At 49.1% G+C, this 25,130-nt stretch overlaps 1 protein-coding gene across 1 annotated transcript in view; it reads left to right on the top strand.

The window, feature by feature from the left end:
* The window catches only part of HNRNPLL (heterogeneous nuclear ribonucleoprotein L like), a 289,432-nt gene that overhangs the window by 138,829 nt on the left and 125,473 nt on the right, over nucleotides 1–25,130 (top strand). The window contains 1 exon segment of the mRNA XM_029596807.1: nucleotides 8,780–8,796. Coding sequence (XP_029452667.1) covers nucleotides 8,780–8,796 — 17 coding nt within the window.

The following is a 25,130-nucleotide window of genomic DNA, read 5'->3' on the forward strand; positions in this document are numbered from 1 at the left end:
CCTCTTCCCCCCCCCCCCCCCCCCCCAAGGAGAGGAAGACCATGACTTAGGGATTTAAATTTGAGACCACCTGCATGATAGCACCCATATATTATATGTTTCACTTCTGAGGAGATATGTTTTAAAGTTCATAAACTCTTTCTGCATAGCTATTTCCAATAAGTCAGGATACTGCTGTTCTGGTCCACATCAGAAGCCCATGTAGGCATTGTACTGATTAATATACAAAATATCTCTGTAATATGAATCGAAGAGGTGAACAAGAGAAACATTTTCCTTTTAAACCCCCCTCCCTTTTTTAAGTAAGGTCTGTGGCCCTTCAGAAATGCCCATAGTTTCTTCCTTCCCTCCCCCCTTCAATAAAAGAAACCTGTAAAAACTTGATACAGGAAGTCCTCTACGGAATTTGAGTTATAATGGAGAGTTACAAGGATTCTAAATTGATACCCATTATCCAATTTAAAATATTTACTTTGACTTTAAGATGCCAGAGTGTTTCCCTAGAAGCACACATTGGTATGTTGATCACCATGAGCCTGGTGAGGTTATTTCATTAAGAGTACCAGGGACTTTCTCTCCTCAAAACAGTGCAATGTCTTTGACATTTTCTTCATCACTCAAAAAAAAATCATTTAAAAAGTTTTTGCATTTTACAGTATAATATTACCAAATTATGGGTTCTTGGTCACTAGGTAGGGCTCAATTAGTCATGACACATGGATGATGACATCCAACTGCACCAAACAACCCTTCTCTCCTAGCTTATAGAGCATTTGCTCTACTTGCACTGGAATTGCCTCGTGAGCCGCTCAGTTTTTAGTTTTTTTTCGACTGAGCTCCTTTCCTGGGCATGTACCCTCTCTTTTTCTCTTTGGTACTTCTGGTGTTTTGTTTTTTTTAATGCCTCACTGCCTCGATACTCTACTGTTCAATGCTACAAAAGAAAGTTATGACTTGCTCTAAGAAGGCTGTGTGGCAAGATGTCAATAACAGATGGCTGCGACATTTGTCGTCAGTGTCTGTGGATAGACCATGACTCTACTATTTGTTACAATTGAGACTAGTTGTCACCGAGATCCTAGAGGAACAGGGTTTGGAAGATGGAGGAACTTTGCAGGTCAGTGAAAAGCCACAGTTGTTCCTCCTCTGAGTGGGACCTATTCAGGCTCCTTTCGTGCTGAGTTGAGTAGGAGCTCCTACAGCATAATTCCTCCCTTCTGTAGTACAGGTCCTCAGGTCTGCCACTCTGCCAGAGTTGAGCAAAGAATGGAAGTGCCATGAGTAAGGATCTGTGAGCCCTTTGCAGACCCGTTGTTTTTGTTAATGCATGAAAAGATCTTTCCCTGTACATACCAGGATCATTCCAGACGGTGGGTTATGTTCCCTGTCCAGCAGATGGAGTTAGAACCAAAAATTCCCAGGGGAGGACCTATATAGCCACGCCTCCCTCGCCTCAATCCTCAGTATAGTTCTAACTCCAGCAGATTGAGCAGGGGACACGGTGGTCCCCAGCACTTTTCTAGTTTTATTTTCTCTTTGAGGGATCAATTAAATAATATTAGATAAAGGTTTTTCTTCTAAGGGATAGGTTCTGAAGTGTTCTGACAGGACCACTCCGTTCAAAGAGAGGTACTGTTTTCCAGTCAGGAACTTGCTGACAGGCTGTGTTTTTTGCCTGTCACTTTATTTTTCTCTCCCTATCTCTTTGTTTTTCCTCTTCCTTGCCCGGCTACAGTGTGGTAAGTGTTGTTTTTATTTTATTTACAGTCGTTGGTAGGAACAGGAATTTGTGAGGGGTGGAAGTTGGTAGTGCCGACCGCTCCCCCCTAGCCCCGGAGTTTTTACTTTTCCCCTCCTCCCCTTCGGGGAGTGATTGGAGTCCCGCCCTGCAGCTCTGCGACGACACATTCCCCGGAGCTGCTTACTGTCGGGACGGCGCTTTCCCCGACGGTCTCTTGTGGACGGTGAGGGGTCCGGAGGCCGGATAGCTCTATTGCTTCGCCGCTTCATTTGTTGCCGCGCGCCGCCGCAGCCACCCCTCCCCCTCCCTCCCGCCGCGATGCAGAGATGGCCTAACGGCTCCGGAGCTCGGCAAGGGGTTCAGCAGCCCTCTGAGGGATTTTCTTCGGCTTTTCCTGAGGGGGAGTATAGCTTACCTGGTGGGCAGCTTGGAGGAGAGTCGGACCGCGCCGGCAGGAAGCGGCATGCCCCGTTTCCCCTCAGCGCTGGAACAGCGGCCATTTTGTTAGCTGACTCGGAGGCAGCTCTCTCTGAGGAGGACGTCGACGCTCCGCTCCAGGTTTCCTCTCACAATATGGGGTTTCTGAGCGCAACGGACCAGGGCAGGCAAGGGGACGACACCTCGGGGGGGCCCTTCATCAGCACTTCCTGCTTTTTCACCAGAATTCGTCGGTTTAATGCACAAGGCATTTTACAGAGCAGGGATCCGAATCTTGGAAATTGGGGGTCCCCCTCCCCAAACTGACTTGCTTGACCCAGCTTTCGACGGCGGACCCTCCCTTAGGGAAGGATTCTTTGCCCACAGGGGGTGTGGGGTCCGCTCGGCCCCCTCCCGTGGTCCCTACACCGCTCGCAGCAACCATCGGGGGATTCATGGCAGGACCCGATGCGGATAATCCCTCCCTGGCGGCCCAGGTAGAGGGTGACGACCCGAGGGTTCTCCGCATTTTTCAAGCAGTGGAGTTGGATGATCTCATTCCCCACATCCTGCCGGAAATGGACATGACCCTCCTCCGGATACCTGTGGCTCAGGATCCGAAGATTAAGAAAGGGGATCCTCTGCTAGCGGGCTTGCGACCCCTAGCGAAGCTTTTCCCACGCATCACAATATCTTGCAAATTGATTTCAAGGGAGTGGGATACTCCTGAGGCCAATCTTCGAGTCGGACGAGCCATGGAAAAAATTATATCTTCGAGGTCTCAGCGTTGGGGATGAGGGCTGCTATCTGCAGTTCCCTAGCACAGCGAGCAGCTCTGCGTTGGGTACAGCAGCTTCTCACATCCCATCTTTGCACAGGCAGAGACTATTCAGGCTGATAGACTTGAAGCGGTGGTTGCCTATGGAGCTGATGCTTTTTATGATCTGTTAAGGGTTTCTCGCTCGATCCATGGTGGCGGCGGTATCCGCTCGCCGTCTTTTGTGGCTTCGCAACTGGGCGGCAGATGCTTCGTCCAAGACGCGCCTGAGTTCTCTTCCTTTCAAAGGCAGATGCCTGTTTGGGGAGATTTGGATCAGATCATCAAATCTCTTAATGAGAATGCGGTGCACAAGCTACCAGAAGATCGTCCACGTTCTGCTAGATCTTTTTATTCCTCCAGGAACAGGTACCGGAATCAATGGAGGTCGCGTCCTGCCAGACAGCAGACACCCTCGGGCGCCTTCTACACGATCACACACCTGGAACTGGTCCTTTCATGGACGCCGCCACGGTAAGGATACTCAAGGGGCAGGTGTCTCCTCAAAAGCTTCACAATGATGCCAGAGGGACCCACGAGGGGATCCCCCACCTGGGGGGTCGCCTTACTCTCTTCTACAAAGAGTGGGTCCAAATTACGTCACATCAATGGTGCTAGACATCTTAAGTCAAGGCTACGTATTAGATTTTGTACATGAACCCCGAGACCGTTTTCTGTTTTCCTCCTTGCGGTTCCCGCCTCAAACAATTAGCAGTTCGACAGACTCTCGATCGTCTGCTACAGCGGGGGGCGATAGTCCGGTAGCGGCCTCCGAACTGGGAAGAGGACATTATTCGGTCTACTTGTGGTTCCCAAAGAGGAGGGCACTTTTCGACCTATCCTGGATCTCAAGTCTGTCAACAAGTGTCTCAGAGTTCCTCGTTTTCATATGGAAACGCTCCGGTCAGTGTTAGCAGCTGTGCATCCGGGAGAATTCTTGGCTTTGTTGGACCTTACAGAAGGCATACCTTCACATCCCGATCCATCACCATCATCAGCGCTTCTTACGCTTCAAGATTTTGGGACAACATTTTCAGTTTCGTGCTCTCCCCTTTGGCCTGGCGACGGCTCCGCGAGTCTTCACCAAGATCATGGTGGGTGGTAGCGGCGGCGCTCCGCAGGGAGGGTATCCTAGTACATCCCTATCTAGACGACTGGCTCATTCGAGCGAAGTCGAGGGCGCAGGGCTACCGTGCTGTCGACAGAGTGGTACAGCTTCTTCAATCTCTGGGATGGATCGTCAATTTCTCAAAGAGCAAACTGATACCGTCCAATCGCTGGATTTTCTGGGAGCACACTTCGACACCAACCAGGCCAAGGTGTTTTCTGCACCCGGACAGAGCTCGGGCTCTACGCGCTCAAGTAACCGGTTTTATGGCTCTCGTCACTCCACGACATGGGACTATCTTCAGATACTGGGAACCATGGCTTCAACCATCGATTTGGTACCGTGGGCCTTCGCTCATCTCCGACCTCTCCAGAGGTCCCTTACTTTCGCGATGGAACCCGGTGTCGAGAGATTTCAGGCAGTGCTGCCCATTCCGAGTGTTGTCTTGAGCAGTCTACAGTGGTGGCTGGATCCTCAACGATTAGCTCAGGGCGTGTGTCTGCAGAACCCGGATTGGGTGGTCGTCACCACGGATGCCAGCCTCACCGGCTGGGGGGCGGTTTGTCAAGACAGGTCTCTCCAAGGCCGATGGACGGTAGATCAGTCCACTTGGCCCATCAATCGGCTGGAGACAGGGCAGTCCGTCTAGCGCTGCAGGGGTTCTACCCACTGGTACGCAGTCGAGCGGTTTCGGATTCTCTCGGACAATGCGACCACCGTGGCATATATCAATCGCCAAGGGGGCACCAGAAGCCATCTAGTCTCCTTGGAGACCGACGAGTTGATGGTGTGGGCGGAGCTACACTTGCAGCATCTAGCGGCTTCGCACATAGCGGGCGTGGACAACGTGCAGGCAGATTTTCTCAGCCGGCAACACCTGGATCCAGGAGAGTGGGAACTCTCAGAAGACGCAATGCGGAGGATAATACAGCGTTGGGGGATACCCCATGTGGATCTAATGGCAACCGCGACAAATGCAAAGGCCGCCAGTTTCCTTCAGCCACAGGTGAGAGCACGGCGCGGAAGGAGTCGACGCACTAGTTCTTCCCTGGCCTCGACAGTGTCCTTCTGTATTTCCTTTCCTCCGTGGCCTCTAGTGGGCAAGGTCATCCGGATAGAGACGCATCAAGGTCCGGTGATCCTAGTTGCGCCAGAGTGGCCTCGACGTCCATGGTTTGCAGATCTTCTCAATCTGGCAGTGGAAGGCCCGCTTTGGCTCAGTCACCTACCACGTCTCCTTCGCCAAGGGCCAATATTTTTCAAGGAGGCAGATCGCTTCTGTCTTGCGGCCTGGCTTTTGAGAGGCGCCAATTAAGAAGGCGCGGATATCCAGAGTCTGTCATCTCGACGCTCCTGAAAGCTAGGAAGACTTCCACGTCCGTTACCTATGTCAGAGTATGGAAGGTTTTTGAGGAATGGTGTGAGTCAAAGACTATTCTGCCAGCGCAGGCCTCAGTAGCGCATGTGCTTTCCTTCCTACAGGCGGGTCTGGATTTGGGCCTGGCCTATAATTCTCTTCGTGTTCAGGTGGCGGCTTTGGGAGCTTTCCTACGGAGTAATGACAGGGAGCTCCTGGCCTCACATCCGGATATTCTACGTTTTCTAAAGGGGGGTAAAACACTTGAAGCCTCCCATTAGACTGCCTTGTCCTTCATGGAATCTCAATTTGGTTACTCCGGGCTCTATGTGCGCCGCCTTTTGAGCCTCTGAGTTCGGGCCACACTCAAGGATGTCACCCTTAAAGACCATCTTCCTGGTGGCGATCAGCTCAGCACGTCGGATCTCTGAACTACAAGCTTTATCATGTCGGGAGCCATACCTTCGTTTCACGCCAGGGGAGTATCCCTGCGGACAGTTCCATCTTTTCTGCCGAAGGTGGTCTCGACTTTCCATCTCAAACCAATCGATAGAGCTTCCGTCATTTTTATCCTCTGATTCTTCTGACCTGCGTCGGCTGGATGTCCGACGTTCTTTTATACATTATTTGGAGGTCACTAATGAATTTCGACTCTCCGATCATTTGTTTGTCCTTTGGTCGGGACCCAGGAAGGGTTGCATGGCATCCAAACAATCAATCGCTCGCTGGCTGAAAGGAGCGATTATAGCTGCATACATCGGAGTGGGTAAGTCTCCACCTTTAGCTGTTAAGGCGCATTCTCTCTGCGCTCAAGCGACGTCGTGGGCGGAAAGTTCTGCTGTTTCTTCTCAAGAAATCTGTAGGGCGGCCACATGGAAGTCTCTCCACACTTTCGCAAGACATTATCGTCTAGACATTCGCGCGCCATCTCAAGGTCAGCTTGGAGACAGGGTCATACGGGCAGGGCTACCCATGATGGGGAAGCTTTGGTACATCCCACCGTCTGGAATGATCCTGGTACGTACAGGGAAAAGAAAATTATTCCGTACCTGCTAATTTTCGTTCCTGTAGTACCATGGATCATTCCATACCCCTCCCTGGTTTTGGGGGTTCTTTGTGGGCCATCCCTGCTTTCCTGTCTTCACAATATTTTCACTGTATCTCTAGTTATTGCAAGCTGTGTCTTTGAACACAGTGCTGTTTGCAAGTTCTCAGTTACAGTTTTTTGAGTACAAGTTACTTGCTGTCACTTACAGCTGTTTTTTTTTCTTTCTATATTTTTGAGATTATTGATCCCTCTGGTTCTGTCTCTTCTCGTCTTGGCTTTGCTAGTCCAGTTACTGAGGATTGAGGCGAGGGAGGCGTGGCTATATAGGTCCTTCCCTGGGAATTTTTGGTTCTAACTCCATCTGCTGGACAGGGAACTTAACTCACCGTCTGGAATGATCCATGGTACTACAGGAACGAAAATTAGCAGGTAAGGAATAATTTTCTTGTGTAGGAGCCAGTGGCACAGTTGGCATCACCGAAGCTTAGGTCAGGTTCTGTTCCATTGATGCACCTGGTGCCATCGACACAAGCACATTGGCCTTTGTTACACAAGTCCTTGGCGCTGTTGAACACATCAGGCTTGATTTAAAACCAATTCAGCTGTTTACTTTGCATTCAGCATTGGATTCATCCATGCTCCAGGCCCTGTGCAGTTGGAGCATTGATCTCCAGCCCCAACATACTTGGCTCATTTGAGGTAGGAGCAAATCAAGAGATCCTGAAGAGGATTTTACACATTCCTCCCACTATTTCAAAGATCGTATCTCAGTCTAGGCTCCTGAGCAAGGACTTTGCATGGAGATGCCAGATGAGATATGCTCTGAGGTGCTTCTAGTCTCCATGCATCCAATGTCCCAATTGACCCAGGGTGAGGGAGGCCCTCTCCCCTGGAAATCCAGTAGGAGCTTCTCAAGAAGATTAACTTATTCTGGTCTCTCTCCCAACTCCTGACCAGAGGACATAGTCATAGACCCAGTTAGTAGAATTGGTGAAGATTTTCTTTTGCCTCACTGACAGCTAGTGACAAGGAAGGCACACTTCAGCCTCTCCTATTCAATGTCAAATTTGTTCCCTCAAGGGGAAATCCTCTCTCATCTCCACATTACAGGAGCTCCCAACCAAAGTCTCTGATCATCCCTTGCTGTGGTGGTCTGAGGAGGGAGCTCGAGATACCTTCAACTGGAGCATGCCCCAGAGATATTCCCGAGGACCCTGCCCATCACCTCCACAGTCACTGGGGTCTTGGATTAGTGTTCTCTCGCCTTCAGTTTAGAAGAAGGGGTGTATGGGGATTCCCTCCAACCCCTTATCTGATCTGCCAGAGAGCTCTTTGCCATCAGAAGACCTCTCATTCTTGAACAAGTTGGGTAAGGCATTAGGAGTCCATGTCTGGAAGTACAAACTCCCCCATGCTAAAGTTTTCAGTTTTCTCCAGATTCTGGAAATGTGGTCCAAGTCCACAACAATCCTGATACACTCTCCTCTATGGAATTTATAAACAAGAATATGGGAGAATGATCACCAGTATCCAGTGGACCTTAACTGTGGAGTTCAGGATACCCCAGAATTTGAGGTAGTCCAGCTACCACACTAGTCGTGGTACTGGAATCAGCATTATTTTGGGCAAAGATTAGGGTTCTCTCCAGCAAGGACCATAGACTGTTGGATAACTTTGAAAAGAAGGTTTTCAGAGCTTGATGTTCAGTGCCTTTATCAAAGCCCACCAGTTCTATATGGTGCAATACTTTATTTTAAAAATTTATAACACACGTTTCTCGCTAGCTCTGAGGCAGGTAACGTTGCATACATAAACATTCACAAAAGGTACTAAAACTAAAAGAGGATGTTGGGGAGCATTTGGACTTGGCCAGCTTGAGGAAGGAGAAGTTCCTTCAAATAAGGAAGATGGCTCTGTTATCTGAATTTTTCACAAAGACGAGATCCCGGCATTAATTGTTCAGCTAGTGTTCTATCTCAGGATGACAGATTCTAGGGCAGAGGAGATTCCTGTTTGGGGACCCTATCATCAAGGGGGGTCCGCAAGTCCAACTATGTTTTCCCGTTGCACTCCAAAGTGAAAGAGGTTAAACTCACTGAGTGAGAAGTTTGAGTGCGCTCTCTAGGATTAAAAATCTGTTCAAGTTGTACCTTGTGTCATCGAATTCAGTTCAGTGATTTTTTTTTGCAATTGCACATGGAGATGCACTTGTAACTGCAGTGTCCAGGCATATGACTATCCTAGTAAAGGGTAACACTTTTCTTAAAGATCATTGGGATTGGAGGATAGAGCTTCCCTTGAGGGACCTGTGTATTTCTACACTACTTTGTTTGACTAGCGGCTGTGGCCACCCCCAATGACAGCCTGATATTTCATTGGGTTTTGCAATTGGGCAGCAATTTCATGGTCTAAGTCTAGATTGGGGAAGCTTCCATTCAAGAGGAAAATTATTCAGGAAGTATCAGGAAGGAAGGGAGGAGGCGTAGCATTATATATAGCTATGGTTGTACCATTATAGGCGGTATAAAAGAAATTTAAAATTAAAAAAAATATAAAAGCAACAGCATTGCTGGGCTTACAAGTTATGGAGGGTGGAGGCACTGTGAATTAACCTGGAAGGAAGGAGTGGAACAGCTATTTATATTGGTGTATTATATAGATCTCATCACAGACAGAAGAAATGGATAGAAATTTAATGAAGGCTATTCCCCAAAATTGCTATGAAAGGGGAAGTGCTTTTGCTAGGGGATTTCAGTCTCCCGGATATTGCATGAGACATCCCAGCTGCAGTGTCGTCTTGAAGCAGGGAGATCCTGGATTCTCAGCTAGGAGACCTGCTCTGATAATAGAACCCACCCTGGTGGGGTGAAACTGGGATTTGGTGGGGACAGTATCTCTGATTTTGTAGTGTATGATCATTTGGGATCCAGTGATCACCAGATGGTGAGGTTCAGTATCTGGGCACAAGAGATGAAAGTTCATTCAAAGACTAAGGTCCTAGGCTTCAAGAAAACTGACTTTCTTAAAATGGGGGAGTACTCCAAGGAGCGTTAGCTAGTTGGCAAAATCTAGGGGAAGTAGAAGAGTAGTAGGCAAAACTAAAAGGAGATATTATATAGCAGTGGTTCTCTCACACAAACCCCAAAGAATTTGTCCCACTATTTCACCTCTCTCCAAACAGTCCTAAGATTTTCCAAAGCTATACTTACTATTCTTTTCAACCACCAATTAAGCTGATCTTCACTTAAAGGATTGAGAGGTTTGAGATTCGTGTGCCTAATGGCATGTGCTTCCAGTCCTTTTATACTGCAAAGAATGTGGGGCCCCTGGAAGCTGGGACTGTGGAGTTTGAAGCCTGGATTGCTCGCTGTGACCTCTAGAGTCCTCTCCTGGAGGATGCTGGGAACAGTATGCAGCTGAGCCTTCTGGTCCTCTTCTACTGCATGTATGTGTAAATATCTTCGGAGGTTTATTAATTTTTTCAATCTTCCGTCTATGGGTTGTGTTTTCTTCGCCTGTATTTTGGACACTTGTATCATGTAAAAAGGAGTTTCTCTTCACTTGTTTGAAGTTTGTTGTCCTTAATCTGAATGGCTTAGTTTGTTTTTTAATCCTTTGTCAAGGGAATTCTGGCTTCTCTCCTTGATTCACCATCTCTGTGTAGTTGCAATAATGTCACAGAAGAAGTTTGTGCACCTTGCCTCCATCTTCTGGTAGAGAAAATCAACCACCTGGGTAAACTCAGCTGTACTGGTATAGCAGGATTCATGGAAAGAAAATTAGCAAGTAAACATTTCTTCTTCTTAAAATATCTCTGAAGAACAAAGTCCTTATCTTGTTCAGTGCAGGAGACCAATGTAGTAGCTCTAGTTGATATTCAAGGATGCATCAAGAAACATAGATAAACAGGACTATCAGGAAGAAACATTAAGCCCACCCTCAGATTCATTTACAACTTTCTTAAATTTAAATATAGAAATGACGGCAGAAAAAGACCAATCGGCCCATCCAGTCTGCCCAGCAAGCTCCCACACTTATTTTCCATACGTATCTGTTTCACCGACCACAAATTTCAGGGCCCTTGTTAGTAACTGTTTGATTCAAGTTTCCTGCCATCCCCTACCATTGATGCAGATAGTAATGTTGGAGTTGCATCAAAGGTGAGCATAAGGCTTAATGGTTAAGGGTTGTAACCACTGCATCAAGCAAGTTACCCTGATGCATGTTTACCCAGACTGCTCAGATCATTGCCTTGTTGGATGTTGTCTGAATGTAAATCCTGTTTTCCACATTTCTCCCCCCCGCCGTTGAAGTAGAGAGCAACGCTATATATGCATTCAAAGTGATGTATCAGGCTTAATTGGTTTAGGGTAGTAACTGCTGTATTAAGCAAGCTACCCCACGCTTATTTGTTTACCCCAATTATGATGATCAGACCTTGTTGGTTGTTGACTGAAGTTCAGTCCTTGTTGGTTATTGTCTGAATGCAAATACTCTTTTCCACATTTCTCCTTGCCATAGAAGCAGAGAGCAATGTTGGAGTTGCATTAACCTTGCAAAGGCTTATTGAGTAAGGGTAGTAATCACCTTGTACTAGCCTCCACTCCAGTAATCCACCCCCCATGGCTCTTCACTTCATTCCATCCTCTAGCCTTTATGGATCCACAGTGTTTATATCCCATGCCCCTTTGAAATCCTTCACAGTTTAGTCTTCACCACTTCCTCCAGAAGGGCATTCCAGGCATCCACCACCCTGTCCATGAAGAAATACTTCCTGACATTGGTTCTGAGTCTTCCTCCCTGGAGCTTCAAGTCATGGCCCCTAGTTCTACTGATTTTTTTTTTCCAGTGGAAAAAGTTTGTTGCTGCCCATGGATCATTAAATCCTTTCAAGTACCTGAAAGTCTCCCTGCTCATCCTCTCCTCCAGGGTATACATATTTAGGTTCTTCAATCTCTAAGTCATTTTATGAAGACCATCCACCTTTTTGGTCGCCTCTATCCTATCCCTGTCTTTTTGGAGATACGGGCTCCAGAACTGAACATAGTACCCCAGGTGAGGCCTCACCAAGGCCCTGTACAAGGGGATCATCACTTCCTTTCTCTTACTAGATATCCTCTCTGTGCAGCCCAGCATTCTTCTGGCTTCATCTATCGCCTTGTCACATTGTTTCACCAACTTTAGATTGTTAGACATTATCACCCCAAGGTCTCTCTCCTGCTCGGTGCACATCAGCCCTTCATCCCCCATCAAATACAGTTCTTTCGGATTTCCACACCCTATATCATGACTCTGCACTTCTTGGCATTGAATCTCAGCTGCCATATCTTTGACCACTCTTCCAGCTTCCTTAAATCCCGTCTTATTCTCTCCACTCCTTCCGGCATGTACACTCTGTTGCAGCTCTTAGTATCATCTGCAAAAAGACAAACCTTACCTTCTATCCCGTCTGCAATGTCGCTCACAAAGATATTGAACAGGACCGGTCCTAACACTGATCCTTGTGGCACTCCGCTTAACACCGCTCTCTCTTCAGAGTAAGTTCCATTTACCATCACATATTGTCTTGGATACTTAATCATCACTTCTGCTCCTGTCAGGCGAGCTCTAGGGCAGAGATTTAAGAATTTTTTTCCTACGTAATTGCGTCTCTCTAACAATATCTGGATATATCCAGATCTTTTCTCCGAGATACAACTTATCTCTATTACGAAAGAAATTTTTTTTGAACCATTTTAATCTTTATTTATTTAAAAGTATTTATGTGCCGTCTTTAAAATGTACGTTTTATCAAAACTGTTTACAAAAAGTAATATAAATAAAAGATTAGAAAATAAATTAGGAATAAAAGTTACACAAATTGGTATATAAACAATAGAACAAAGAATTTATATTTAAAAAATAAAGTCTTAGTAGAAAGAAGAGGTTGTGCCATCAAATGCCCTATGTAAGTAAGGGGGAAAAGGGAGGGGGGTTGAGTACATAATTGATTTTGTAATGTTATAATGAGTCGCAGAGGAAAACATAGTATAAAAAGGGGGGGAGGAGGGGTTGTGTGATTATTATTGTGTATTTGATGAGGTATTGAATGCTAATTGAAACAAATGTTCCCTGTACGTACCTGGATTAGTCCAGACAGTGGGTTATATCCCCGACCAGCAGATGGAGTCAGAACAGAGTTGAGAGCGTCAGCAATATAGAGTAGTGCAACCCTCTGCTGGAGCTCAGTATTCTTCTGACTCCAGCAGATGTGAGGCAGGGGGGATCCACTAGCTCCCCCAGATTGACAGGGTTTCTTCATTTTTGGTTATTTCTTTCTTTTTCTCCACAGTATTTCCCTGTCTTATGTTTCTCTTCATTTTGGATCCTTAAAATTAAAAAAAAAAAAAAAGACTTTTCAATTTTTGAGGAGGCCTGTGTCTGTGGCTCTGCCTTCTCTATTCTGTACTCCTTTCCTCTTCAGTTGGGGTAAGTGGAAGTTTTTTGAGTTTCTTTCTCCACAGGTTTGCTTCTTTTTGGTGGTGCCCCGTGGATGCCGGTGGTTCCGGCCGCTCCACGCGTTGTTTGTGGGTCCCATGGTTCGCAAGCTCCGCCCACGGGTGTGTGCTCAACTGAAACGGGGATTTTTCCTCCGCAGTTCCTGGACCCCTTCGGCGGGTTGTTAGGGCCATTCCAGGCCCCCCCCGCGGCACTAGCTCGTTTTTGGGGCCCCCCCCAGGCTTTTTCCCCGGTGCTGACATGCCGCGGTCCTCAAGGTGTGAGGCCTGCGGCAAACCGGGGAATCAATTTCTGAGGGAGGGGCTTTGTGAGCGGTGCTTCCCCGACGGGGAAGGCACCCTGCAGTCCTCTGGTGCGATTTCGGACCTGCCTCCTCCTCAGCCCGGGCGGCGCGGGCCGGCCACGACGCCGCCTTTGGCGGGAACGGCGGCCATTTTAGGGGGACAGCGTGAGACGGACTCGCTCCCAGATGCAGACAGGATTGGTTGCACTGGCTCTCAACAGGCTTTACCCCCGGCGGGGGGTTTGCCCGACCGGGGCTCCCAGGACGGTCCCCCCCAGGGATTCCTATCAGCTCCCCGTTTTTCTCACCTGATTTTATTCTGGCAATGCACATGGCTTATTTGCAGGGTATGGGAGCGCAGGCGCCGAATCCCCTGGGGGCCCCTCCACCCAAGGTTCCTAAACTTGCTGTTGGTCTCACCGCCTCGCCCGTTATGCCTGGATCCCTGCCGGGTCCCTCTCCTGTGCCACCCCGGCGTACCACGGGGGGCGGCTTCGCCGGTGAGAGACGACTCCCCGGAACCCCCCGGAGGAGCATCCGGATGGACATACGGAGGGGGACGACCCTCGAGCCCTACGGATTTTTCAAAAAGAAGAGCTGGATGAATTCATCCACCATATTATTCAGGAGCTGGACCTTGACCCACCTCCAGATCCGCCGATCCCTGTGGCTCCTGCCGTCGCCACCTCTTTCTCGCAAAGGGGATCCAGTACTTGCCGCCCTCCGTCCCTAGGGCAAGGGCTTTCCTATCCATGAGTCCTTCCTACAGCTCTCACCAGGGAGTGGGACACTCCCGAGGCGTCCTTGAAAGTCACACGCGCCATGGAAAAGCTATACCCGTTCCCTGAGGATTTTTGGATCTTATCAAGGTGCCCAAGGTGACTCAGCGGTGTCGGCAGTGACCAAGAGGACGACCATCCCGGTCACGGGTGGAACGGCCCTGCGGGATACGCAGGACCGTAAACTAGAAACCTTCCTCAAGAGGGTCTTCGAAGTCTCCGCCCTAGGTATGCGGTCCGTGATGTGCAGTTCGCTCGCGCAAAGGGCCAGCTTACTCTGGGTACAGCAGCTTCTCACCTCTCAGGAGTTGCCCCCCGAAGAGGCTGCCCAGGCGGGACCGTCTGGAAATCTGCATAGCATATGGGGCGGACGCCTTGTATGATCTCTTTCGCGTAATGGTGCGGTCCATGGTTTCGGTTGTAGCAGCCCGATGGCTCTTGTGGCTTCGCAACTGGGCGGCGGATGCTTCCTCCAAGTCTAGCCTTGGCTCCCTCCCCTTTCGGGGAAAGTTTTTATTTGGAGAGGACCTGGATCAGATCATCAAGTCACTGGGGGAAAATTCGGTGCATCGGCTGCCGGAGGATAGACAGCGTTCCTTCAGGTCTCTTTCTTCCGGTAGAACCAGGGCCAGGGCACAGCGACGTTATAGGTCTTACCGGCAGTCCGGTTCCCGGACACAGCCGACAAGATCCCAGCCTTGGTCTCGTCCTTTCGTGGGCAGAGGCCCGCGAGAGAGGGTCCAGGGCAGGGAAATCCGCCCACAAAGTCCTCCCAATGATGCCAAAGGATCCCACTTCTCACGTCCCCGGATCGGAGGACGCCTCATGGACTTCTACGAGGAGTGGGCAGTTATCTCCACGGACCAGTGGGTGCTGGACACCATAAGAGACGGTTACGCCTTGGAGTTTGTCCACCCCCCGAGGGACCGGTTCATCTTCTCCCCCTGCGGTTCGGATCTCAAGAGGATAGCGGTTCAACAAACACTAGACCGACTGCAGGAAATAGGGGCCATCGTTCCCGTCCCCTTCGAGGTGGGCTTGGGCCACTATTCCATTTACTTCTTCGTTCCCAAAAAGGACGGTTCCTTTCGGCCCATCCTGGACTTTGAAGGAGGTAAACAAGGCCCTCAGGGTCAGCCGGTTCTGCATGGAGACTCTTCGATCAGTGATTGCCGCAGTGCACAAGGGAGAATTCCTCGCTTCACTGGATCTCTCGGAAGCATACTTGCACATTCCCATCCTGCCGGCTCACTGGCGGTATCTTTGCTTCAAGATTCTCGGTCAACACTCTCAGTTAAAGGGCGCTTCCCTTCGGTTTGGCGACCGCACCTCGGACCTTCACAAAGATCATGGTAGTGGTGGCGGCGGGTATCCTAGTACATCCAAACCTAGACGATTGGCTGATTCGAGCGAAGTCCTTCTCACATGGTCAGACCTCAGTGGCCAGAGTAGTACAATTCCTACGCTCTCTGGGCTGGGTGGTGAACCTTCCAAAGAGTTCCCTTGTGCCCTCGCAACACCTGGATTTCTTAGGAGCGAGCTTCGATACCCGGCGGGGTATAGTGTTCCTGCGCCAGGACAAGGCGCAAGCCCTGAGGGAGCACGTGTCTCGGTTTTCGGCTTTGGAAGAACCAACCGCCTGGAATTATCTGCAGCTCCTGGGAGTAATGGCCTCCACCATCGACTTGGTACCCTGGGCGTTTGCACACCTGTGTCCACTGCAGGCGTCCCTGCTATCCCGTTGGAAACCAGTCTCCCAGGAGTATCGCGTGATCCTGCCGCTTCCACCATTAGCCAGGAAAAGCCTGGATTGGTGGCTTGTCCCCTCGCATCTGGCTCGGGGAGTCTCGCTCGAGGTCCCCAATTGGGTGGTGGTGACACCGATGCCAGCCTCGCGGGATGGACGCCGTCTGCGAAAGAAGCGCCACGCAGGGGACTTGGACGCCGGAGGAGGCAAAGTGGCCGATCAATCACCTGGAAACGAGAGCCGTGCGTTTCGCTCTCCAGCGTTTCTTCCCCTGGTGCGACACAGAGAGGTGAGGATCCTCTCGGACAACGCCACCACCGTGGCCTACATCAGTCGTCAAGGGGGGACAAGAAGCAAGCATGTCTCCCTCGAGTCAACTCCCCTGATGGAGTGGGCGGAGAGCAATCTCGTCCGGATAGCGGCCTCTCACATCGCCAGGGTGGACAACGTGAGTCGTCAACAGCTAGACCCCGGCGAGTGGGCTCTCTCCGACGAGGCAATGCATCTCATCGTCCGTCGTTGGGGGACTCCACGCCTCGAATCTAATGGCGACCTTTCTCAACACCAAGGCTCCACGCTTCTTCAGCCGCAGAAGAGAGCGCGGCGCGGAGGGGGTGGATGCCCTTGCCCTTCCGTGGCCGTCGGATCAACTGCTCTATGTGTTTCCTCCTTGGCCTCTGGTCGGCAAGGTTCTCCGCAGGTTGGAACATCATCGAGGGACTGTAATTCTCGTCGCCCCGGAATGGCCCCGTCGGCCATGGTTCGCAGATCTACTTCAGATGACGGTGGACGGCCCACTTCGCCTGTCCCATCTTCCTCATCTTCTGCGTCAGCAGCCGGTATTTTTCGAGAAGGCAGAACTCTTCTGTCTTGCGGCCTGGCTTTTGAACGGCGCCGTCTCCGCCACAGAGGCTACCCGGAGACAGTAATCTCAACGATGCTTCGTTCCCGCAAGCCTTCGACCTCCGTCGCTTACGTTCGAGTTTGGAAGGTCTTCGAAGCCTGGTGCTCCGACCACGGGGTCCAAACCATGGAGGCGACTGTCCCGCTGATCCTTCATTTCCTACAGGATGGTCTGGATAAGGGTCTCGCCTATAATTCGCTCCGGGTTCAGGTGACGGCCTTGAATGTCTTGGTACAGAAGGACTGCTCTCTACCCCTTCAGCCGGATATCGCACGTTTTCTGAAGGGTGCCAAACACCTACAGCCACCGTTCAGGGATCCTTTCCCTTCTTGGAGCCTCAACTTAGTGCTGCGAACGCTGTCGGGCCCTCCTTTTGAACCCCTGAGGGGGTCCTCCCTCAAGGACCTGACCCTCAAGACGGTTTTCCTGGTAGCCATCTCTTCTGCTCGCCGCATCTCAGAGCTCCAAGCCTTGTCCTGCCGGGACCCTTATCTGCGTTTCTCCGACTCCGGGGTTTTCCTTCGTACGGTGCCATCCTTCCTACCAAAGGTGGTCTCGGCCTTCCACGTCAATCAAACGGTGGAGCTTCCAGCGTTCGCTCCAGAGGAACCCCGGTCTCTCCGGCTCCTGGACGTCAAGCACGTGCTGCTCCGTTACCTGGAGGTTACCAATGACTTCCGGGTATCCAATCATTTGTTTGTCCTCTGGTCAGGACCGAGGAGAGGTTCTCAGGCATCCAAGACGACTATTGCGCGCTGGATAAAAGACGCCATCTCATTGGCTTACATTGCGGCGGGGCGGGTGCCGCCTCGCAGCGTGTCGGCTCATTCCACGCGATCCCAAGCGGCGTCCTGGGCGGAATCTCGCTCCGTTTCCTCCGTGCGGCGACGTGGAAGTCGTTGCACACTTTTTCCAGACATTACAGACTACATCTGGTGCCTCAGTACACAGGTTCTTTTGGCGATCAAGTTCTCCGAGCAGGTCTCTCAGGACCCCACCCGGTTTAGGGAAGCTTGGGTACATCCCACTGTCTGGACTGATCCAGGTACGTACAGGGAAAAGAAAATTATTCCTTACCTGCTAATTTTCGTTCCTGTAGTACCATGGATCAGTCCAGACGCCCGCCACTAGGGGTTTCATTAGGTCCTGCTTGGATTCTTCCAGGTAACTTTCATTCTATTTGTCTCTGATTATTGTTACTGTTCACAGCTCCTCACAAGTTGACTGTTGGTGGTCCCGTTGACCGTTTGTTTACTTATATCTTTCTCTGTTCCTTTTTGGGGACGGATCTAGATTCAAAATGTTGTGTTTTGCTTTTGGGCTTTGCTATGCGTAAAACTGAGCTCCAGCAGAGGGTGCACTACTCTATATGCTGACGCTCTCAAACTCTGTTCTGACTCCATCTGCTGGTCGGGGGATATAACCCACTGTCTGGACTGATCCATGGTACTACAGGAACGAAAATTAGCAGGTAAGGAATAATTTTCTTTTTTCAGAGATTTTTTAAAGTGAAATGGATTAGTTAATTGATTTAGTTTAGACAATTCACTTTCTTACTCTCCTGTTCTTTCTTTGTGATATATATCTCTATCCTTTTAAAAATAATTTTTGGCATTGTACTAAAGTTGGGTCATATATAATTTATAGACAATATATCAAAAGATAGACACCCAACCTTTTATATATTGAAACCGTATCTTAATGCAAAATCGTCATTCATTTTATATTAACATAAGAACATGCCATACTGGGTCAGACCAATGGTCCATCAAGCCCAGCATCCTGTTTCCAAAAGTGGCCAACCCAGGCCATAAGAACCTGGCAAGTGCCCAAAAACTAAGCCTATCCCATGCTACTGATGCTATTAATAGCAGTGGCTATTTTCTAAGTAAACTTAATTAATAGTAGGTAATGGACTTCTCCTCCAAGAACTTATCCAATCCTTTTTTAATCCCAGCTACACTATAACTGCACTAACCACATCCTCTGGCAGCAAATTCCAGAGTTTAATTGTGCATTGAGTGAAAAAACTTTCTCTGATTACTTTTAAATGTGCCACATGCTAACTTCATAGAGTGCCCTCTGGTCCTTCTATTAACTGAAAGAGTAAATAACTGATTCACATTTACCTGTTCTAGACCTCTCATGATTTTAAATCAGTCTATCATATCTCCTCTCAGCCGTCTCTTCTCCAAGCTGAACAGTTCTAACCTCTTTAGTCTTTCCTCATAGGAGAGCTGTTCCATCCCCTTTATCATTTTGGTCGCCCTTCTCTGTACCTTCTCCATCGCAACAATATCTTTTTTGAGATGCGGCGACCAGAATTGTACACAGTATTCAAGTTACGGTCTCACCATGGAGCAATACAGAGGCATTATGACATTTTCCGTTTTATTCACCATTCCCTTTCTAATAATTCCCAACATTCTGTTTGCTTTTTTTGACTGCCGCAGCACATTGAACCGACAAATTCAGTGTGTTATCCATTATAACGCCTAGATCTTTCTTGGGTGGTAGCTCCTCGTATGGAACCTAACATTGTGTAACTATAGCATGGGTTATTTTTCTCTATTCGCATCACCTTGCACTTACCATATTAAATTTCATCTGCCATTTGGATTCCCAATTTTCCAGTCTCACAAGATCTTCCTGCAATTTTTCACAATCTGCTTGTGATTTAACTACTCTGAATAATTTTGTATCTGCAAATTTGATTACCTCACTTGTATTCCTTTCCAGATCATTTATAAATATATTGAAAAGCACAGGTCCCAGTACAGATCCCAGAGACACTCCACTGCCCACTCACCTCCACTGAGAAAATTGTCCATTTAATCCTACTCTGTTTCCTGTCTTTTAGCCAGTTTGTAATCCACAAAAGGACATCGCCACCTATACCATGACTTTTTACTTTTCCTAGAAGCCTTTCATGATGAACTTTGTCAAACGCCTTCTGATAATCCAAATACATCTACTGGTTCATCTTTATCTACATGTTTATTAACCCCTTCAAAAAAGCAAAGCAAATTTGTGAGGCAAGACTTGCCTTGGGTAAAGCCATGCTGACTTGTACCATTAAACCATGTCTTTCTATATGTTCTGTGATTTTGATGCTTAGAACCTAGTGACCAAGAACCCAAGAAGTGCAGCAATTCAGTAATTTCCGTCTCCAAAGCAGTTTGGAGCTACCTCACGCTCGCTGAGCGTTTTTCCAAATTCTAACGACTAAATTCATAGAAGACACCTACCTGAAGACGAGCCCCGCACTCCTGCGGTGATACCATTCGGTCACTTCCCCAGTTGAGTTTCCTGGGGTGATTTCCGTGGTCCCTCGGAGGTGTGAGTGCCTCGGTCCGGTGGCCGGATCGCGGCAGGGACCTAGCCCCCGAGTGAGAAGGGCTCGGGCGCGGCTTGGCCCCTGAGCAAGACGAGTTCGGGCGTGGCCTAGAGGCAGCCTCGATCCCGGCGTGGACTTGGCCCCCGAGCGAGATGAGTTCGGGCGTGGCCTAGAGGCAGCGGGTGCACCTCCTCGAGCGCGGCGGTGACGGTAATCACCCTCTCCCCCCGCAGCCGGGAAGCGCCGAAGACAAGGTAAGGCTTACATCTTTACTTGTTGGTCTCCGAGGAACCGAGGAGTAGCAGAGTCTGCCTACGTGGCAGCCCGCCAAGGGGGTCGCCATTTTCCTGTCTGCTCGCCGACGCCTTCTGTCCTGGTTCGCAATAAGCGCACGTTGATAGGCGCCCGTCGCTAAGCGCATACTGTTAGGCGCCCGTCGCTAAGCGCATACTGTTAGGCGCCCGCTGCATAGGCACCAGTTGCTAAGCGCACATTGAGAGGCGCAAGTTGAGAGGCGCACAAGTCGATAAGCGCACGCTGATAGGCGCACATCTTGCGTGCATATTACAAAGCGCAGAAAGCAGAGTTAATAGACGAGATGGAGCGTAAGAGAGCCCATGCGTCAGCGGAGCTGGCACCTCCAGAATCAGGCATAAGCCTCTGCTCTGCATGCAACCTCAGAGCCACACAGAGCGAGGAAGCAGACTCCCTATGTGCCCAATGTGAAGAGGCCCTGGGAGTTCCAGGCCAGGACCGGTCGCAACCCAGCATACTTGCCAGTTCCTCAGGGAACACCCCAGACCTAGCAGGCACCGGGGAGCTGCCAGGGAACCCGAGAGACCTGGTCCCCTTAAGGCCAGATCTGGCCTCGCTTTCCTGGTGGAATTATTTAAGGGGATTCATGCCTTTGTCACAATGCAGGCTGCGCCCCGAACGGGTCCATATGTACCGGATGACCCGGCCCCTGGACCCTCAAGGCCTAGGCAACGGCCACTCACCACCCGGAAGCCCCACTTATGGGGATTCAGATTGCCCTGAGGAAGACAGAGCCCCCCGAGGAGGGAGAATTTCCCTCGGGGATTCACCATATCGAACCATGAGGCGCTTCTTTCTGAAAGAGATCTTCCAGGCCTGATCTCTCAGTGCCTTTCGGAACTGGCTCTTCCCGGGCCATGACACCCCAGGGGAACAGAGAATGAACCCCCTGTTAGAGGGCCTGCGTCAAATGACTCACCATTTTCCCCTCCTACAAGTAGCACAACAGCTAATCGATCTGGAATGGAATGCGCCGGAGGCCTCATTCAAAGGGGGGTCGGGCCTTGGCTGGCATGTACCCCTTAGACCCGGCAGCTAAGGAAATGCTGGCGTGCCCTCAGATAGACGCCATAATAGCGCAATTGTGAAGCACACCACCATTCCGGTGGAAGGAGGGGGCGGCCCTCAAGGATACACATGACTGGGCGCATGGACGCCATTTTGAAACAAGCCTTTGAGGTGGCAGCCATGTCCCTACGAATTGCGACCTGCTGCACCGTGGTGACGCGTTCCTGTTTGTCACAGGCTAGGAACAACACCCCGGGAGAAGAGATGGAATCAGCTCTCTCGTTCTCACAGACGCAGCCTCGGATTTAGTCGTACGGCAGCCAAGGGAGTATCATCCGCAGTGGCAGCCAGGAGGCAGCTCTGGCTACGTAATTGGTCGGCCGACTCCTTCTTCCAAGGGCACGTCTCATGAGAATGCCCTTTAAGGGATCCCTCCTGTTCGGCAGCGACCTCGAGAAACTGGCCAATAAATGGGGCGCTCTCCGTCCTTACCCCCCGTCTACCAGAAGACAGGCCAAGGAGGAGCCAGCGCCCTTTCCCTAGACCATCCAGAGGTAGAAACTCGCAGCGCTTCAACCCTTCAACGACATAGGAAAATGTGGGAGAGAGGTTCTGGAAGCCAAATTTAGGCTCTTAGGTAGAAAAATTAAATCCAGAACCTCCAGGGTAGCATTCTCTGAAATGCTCCCTGTTCCACACGCAGGTCACCAGAGGCAGGCAGAGCTCCGGAGTCTCAATGCGTGGATGAGACATGGTGCAAGGAAGAGGGATTCAGTTTTGTTAGGAACTGGGGAACCTTTTGGGGAAGGGGGAGTCTCTTCCGAAGGATGGGCTCCACCTTAACCAGGGTGGAACCAGACTGCTGGCGCTAACCTTTAAAAAGGAGATAGAGCAGCTTTTAAACTAGAACAAAGGGGAAAGCCGACAGTCGCTCAGCAGCGCATGGTTCGGAGAGAGGTATCTTTAAAGGATACTAATGATGTATTAGAATTAGGGCATCCCGACAGTGAGGTTCCAATAATTAGAAAAGTAGTCCAAGTGCCTGTAACTAAAAACTCACCTGAGCTAAAAAATTCTAACTTATCCCTATCAATTAAAAAGCAGAATAAAAATACAAACAAAAAACAAACTTTGAAATGTTTGTATGCTAATGCCAGAAGTCTAAGAAGTAAGATGGGAGAATTAGAATGTATTTATTTATTTATTTATTTATTTATTTATTTATAACTTTTATATACCGGCATTCGTAAAAAAAAAAAAAACATCTTGTCGGTTTACAGACAACTGAGAGAGGAAATTACAATGATAGATGGAGGAAGGATAGGAAGTTAAAAGGTGACAACTTTACTGTAGAGCCAACGGGCGCCACAGTTATTAAATGAGATTACATGTGGTTAACCAGGTTGACATAAATTAATTATATACAAGAGGCGACAGAGTGGGGGGTAGCGCGGGGTGGGGGATGAAGCGCATAGGGGAGGCGGGGTGGGGTAGGAACTGTACAAGGGGGCAGGTGGTGGCGATGGGAAGGAGAGGTGGTGACTGAATATCAGGAAGCCATAAAATGGATGGGGTGGTGAGGGAGGGAGGGTGGGTAGGGGGGCGGGGGGACACTGTACTAGGGAGAGGGAAATAATGAGTGTTGAGGAGAAGTCAAATGCTAGGGTTGAGAGGCGTTGGGATAGGCCTGTTTAAATAACCAGGTCTTGATTCCTTTTTTGAATTGATTAAGTGAAGGTTCTAGTCGGAGCTCGGTGGGGAGGGAGTTCCAAAGGGTGGGGCCGGCGATGGAGAAGGCTCTCGCTCTGGTGTTTGTGAGGTGAGCAATTTTGAGTAAAGGGGTGTGGAGGGTGCCCGCAAGGGAGTTTCTGGTAGGACGGTTGGCCTGGTGGAAGTGTGGCATATCTTCGATCCAGGGGGAGTTATTTTTATATAGCGTGTTATGTATGATAGTAAGTGTTTTGTATTGAGAGCGATAGGTGATTGGTAGCCAGTGGAGGTTTTGTAATATGGGAGTAATATGATCAGTCTTTCTTGAGTTTGTAAGGATGCGAGCCATGGCATTTTGTAAGATTTGGAGGGGTTTGATTGTGGAAGCTGAAGGCCTATTAGCAGTGAGTTGCAATAGTCAAGTTTTGATAGTATAGTGGTTTGCATAACGGTACGGAAGTCATGTGCGTGGAGGAGAGGCTTAAGTTTTTTGAGGGTTTGGAGTTTATAGAAGCCCCCTTTTAGGAGTGATTTGATGTGGGATTTGAAGCTAAGTTGTGTATCTAAGAGAACTCCTAGATCTCTGACAGTGGACGGAGGGGTGAGATTTTGTGAAGTGTTTCTGTTGCAGTTGGTGAATGGATAAGCTGGGTTGATTAGTAATAATTAGGATTTCAGTTTTTGAAGTATTGAGTGCAAGGTGTAGGTTGGAAAGGAGGGCGTTGATAGATGTGAGGCATGTCTCCCAGAAGTGCAGGGTTTCGTTGAGGGAGTTTTGGATGGGGATAAGTATTTGTACGTCGTCAGCGTACAAGAAGAATTTTAGTCCCAGTTTGGATAATAAGTGGCAAAGAGGGAGAAGGTAGATGTTAAAGAGGGTGGAGGAAAGGGAGGAGCCCTGGGGTACGCCTTGTGAAAGAGGAATGTGTGTGGATTCGGATTTATCAAGTTTGACTAAGTACTTTCTGTGGTCAAGGTAGGAGGAGAACCATGATAGGGCTGTGTTAGAGATGCCTATCTCTGCTAAGCGTGATATTAAGATTTTGTGTTCACCGTATCAAAAGCTGCTGAGATATCTAAGAGGGCTAGAATGTATGATTGGCCGTGGTCATGCCTTTTAGGATGGTGTCTGTTATTGCAAGTAGGAGCTTTTCCTCGTGCTTCGGTTTTTGCGAAAGCCGTACTGGGCGGGGTGAGGATATTGTTATCTTCTAGGAAGTCGGTAAGTTGTGTGTTGACCACTTTCTCCAGAATTTTAGAAATAAAAGGTAGGTTGGAGATGGGCCTGTAGTTTGCTGGATCATTTTGGTCGAGGGTGGGCTTTTTTAGTAGGGGCTTTACGATGGCGAGTTTAAGCGGGTCGGGAACCGTCCCGAAGGTAAGGGAGCAGTTTATGATATCCGCTAACGGTCTTGCTATGACGGAAGGGATAGTGAGGAGGAGTTTAGATGGTATATGTATGGTATATGTATAGCAGTGAATGATGACATAGACTTAATTGGCATCTTAGAGACATGGTGGAAAGAGGATAACCAATGGGACAGTGCTATACCGGGGTACAAATTATATCGCAATGACAAAGAGGAGCAGTCGGGAGGAGGTGTGGCGCTTTATGTCCGGGATGGCATAGAGTCCAACAGGATAAACATCCTGCATGAGACTAAATACAAATTGAATCTTTATGGGTAGAAATCCCTTGTGTGTCAGGGAAGACTACAGTGATAGGGGTATACTACCGTCTACCTGGTCAAGATGGTGAGATGGACAGTGAAATGCTAAGAGAAATTAGGGAAGCTAACCAAATTGGTAGTGCAGTAATAATGGGAGACTTCAATTACCCCAATATAGACTGGGTAAATGTATCATCGTGTCACACTAGAGAGATAACGTTCCTGGATGGAATAAGATGATAGCTTTATGGAGCAATTGGTTCAGGAACTGACGAGAGAGGGAGCATTTTAGATCTAATTCTCAGTAGAGCACAGGACTTGGTGAGAGAAGGTAACGGTGGTGGGGCCACTTGGCAATAGTGATCATAATATGATCAAATTTTGATTTAAT

The sequence above is a fragment of the Rhinatrema bivittatum genome, chromosome 3, assembly GCF_901001135.1.
Source record: "Rhinatrema bivittatum chromosome 3, aRhiBiv1.1, whole genome shotgun sequence".
Lineage (NCBI taxonomy): Eukaryota > Metazoa > Chordata > Amphibia > Gymnophiona > Rhinatrematidae > Rhinatrema > Rhinatrema bivittatum.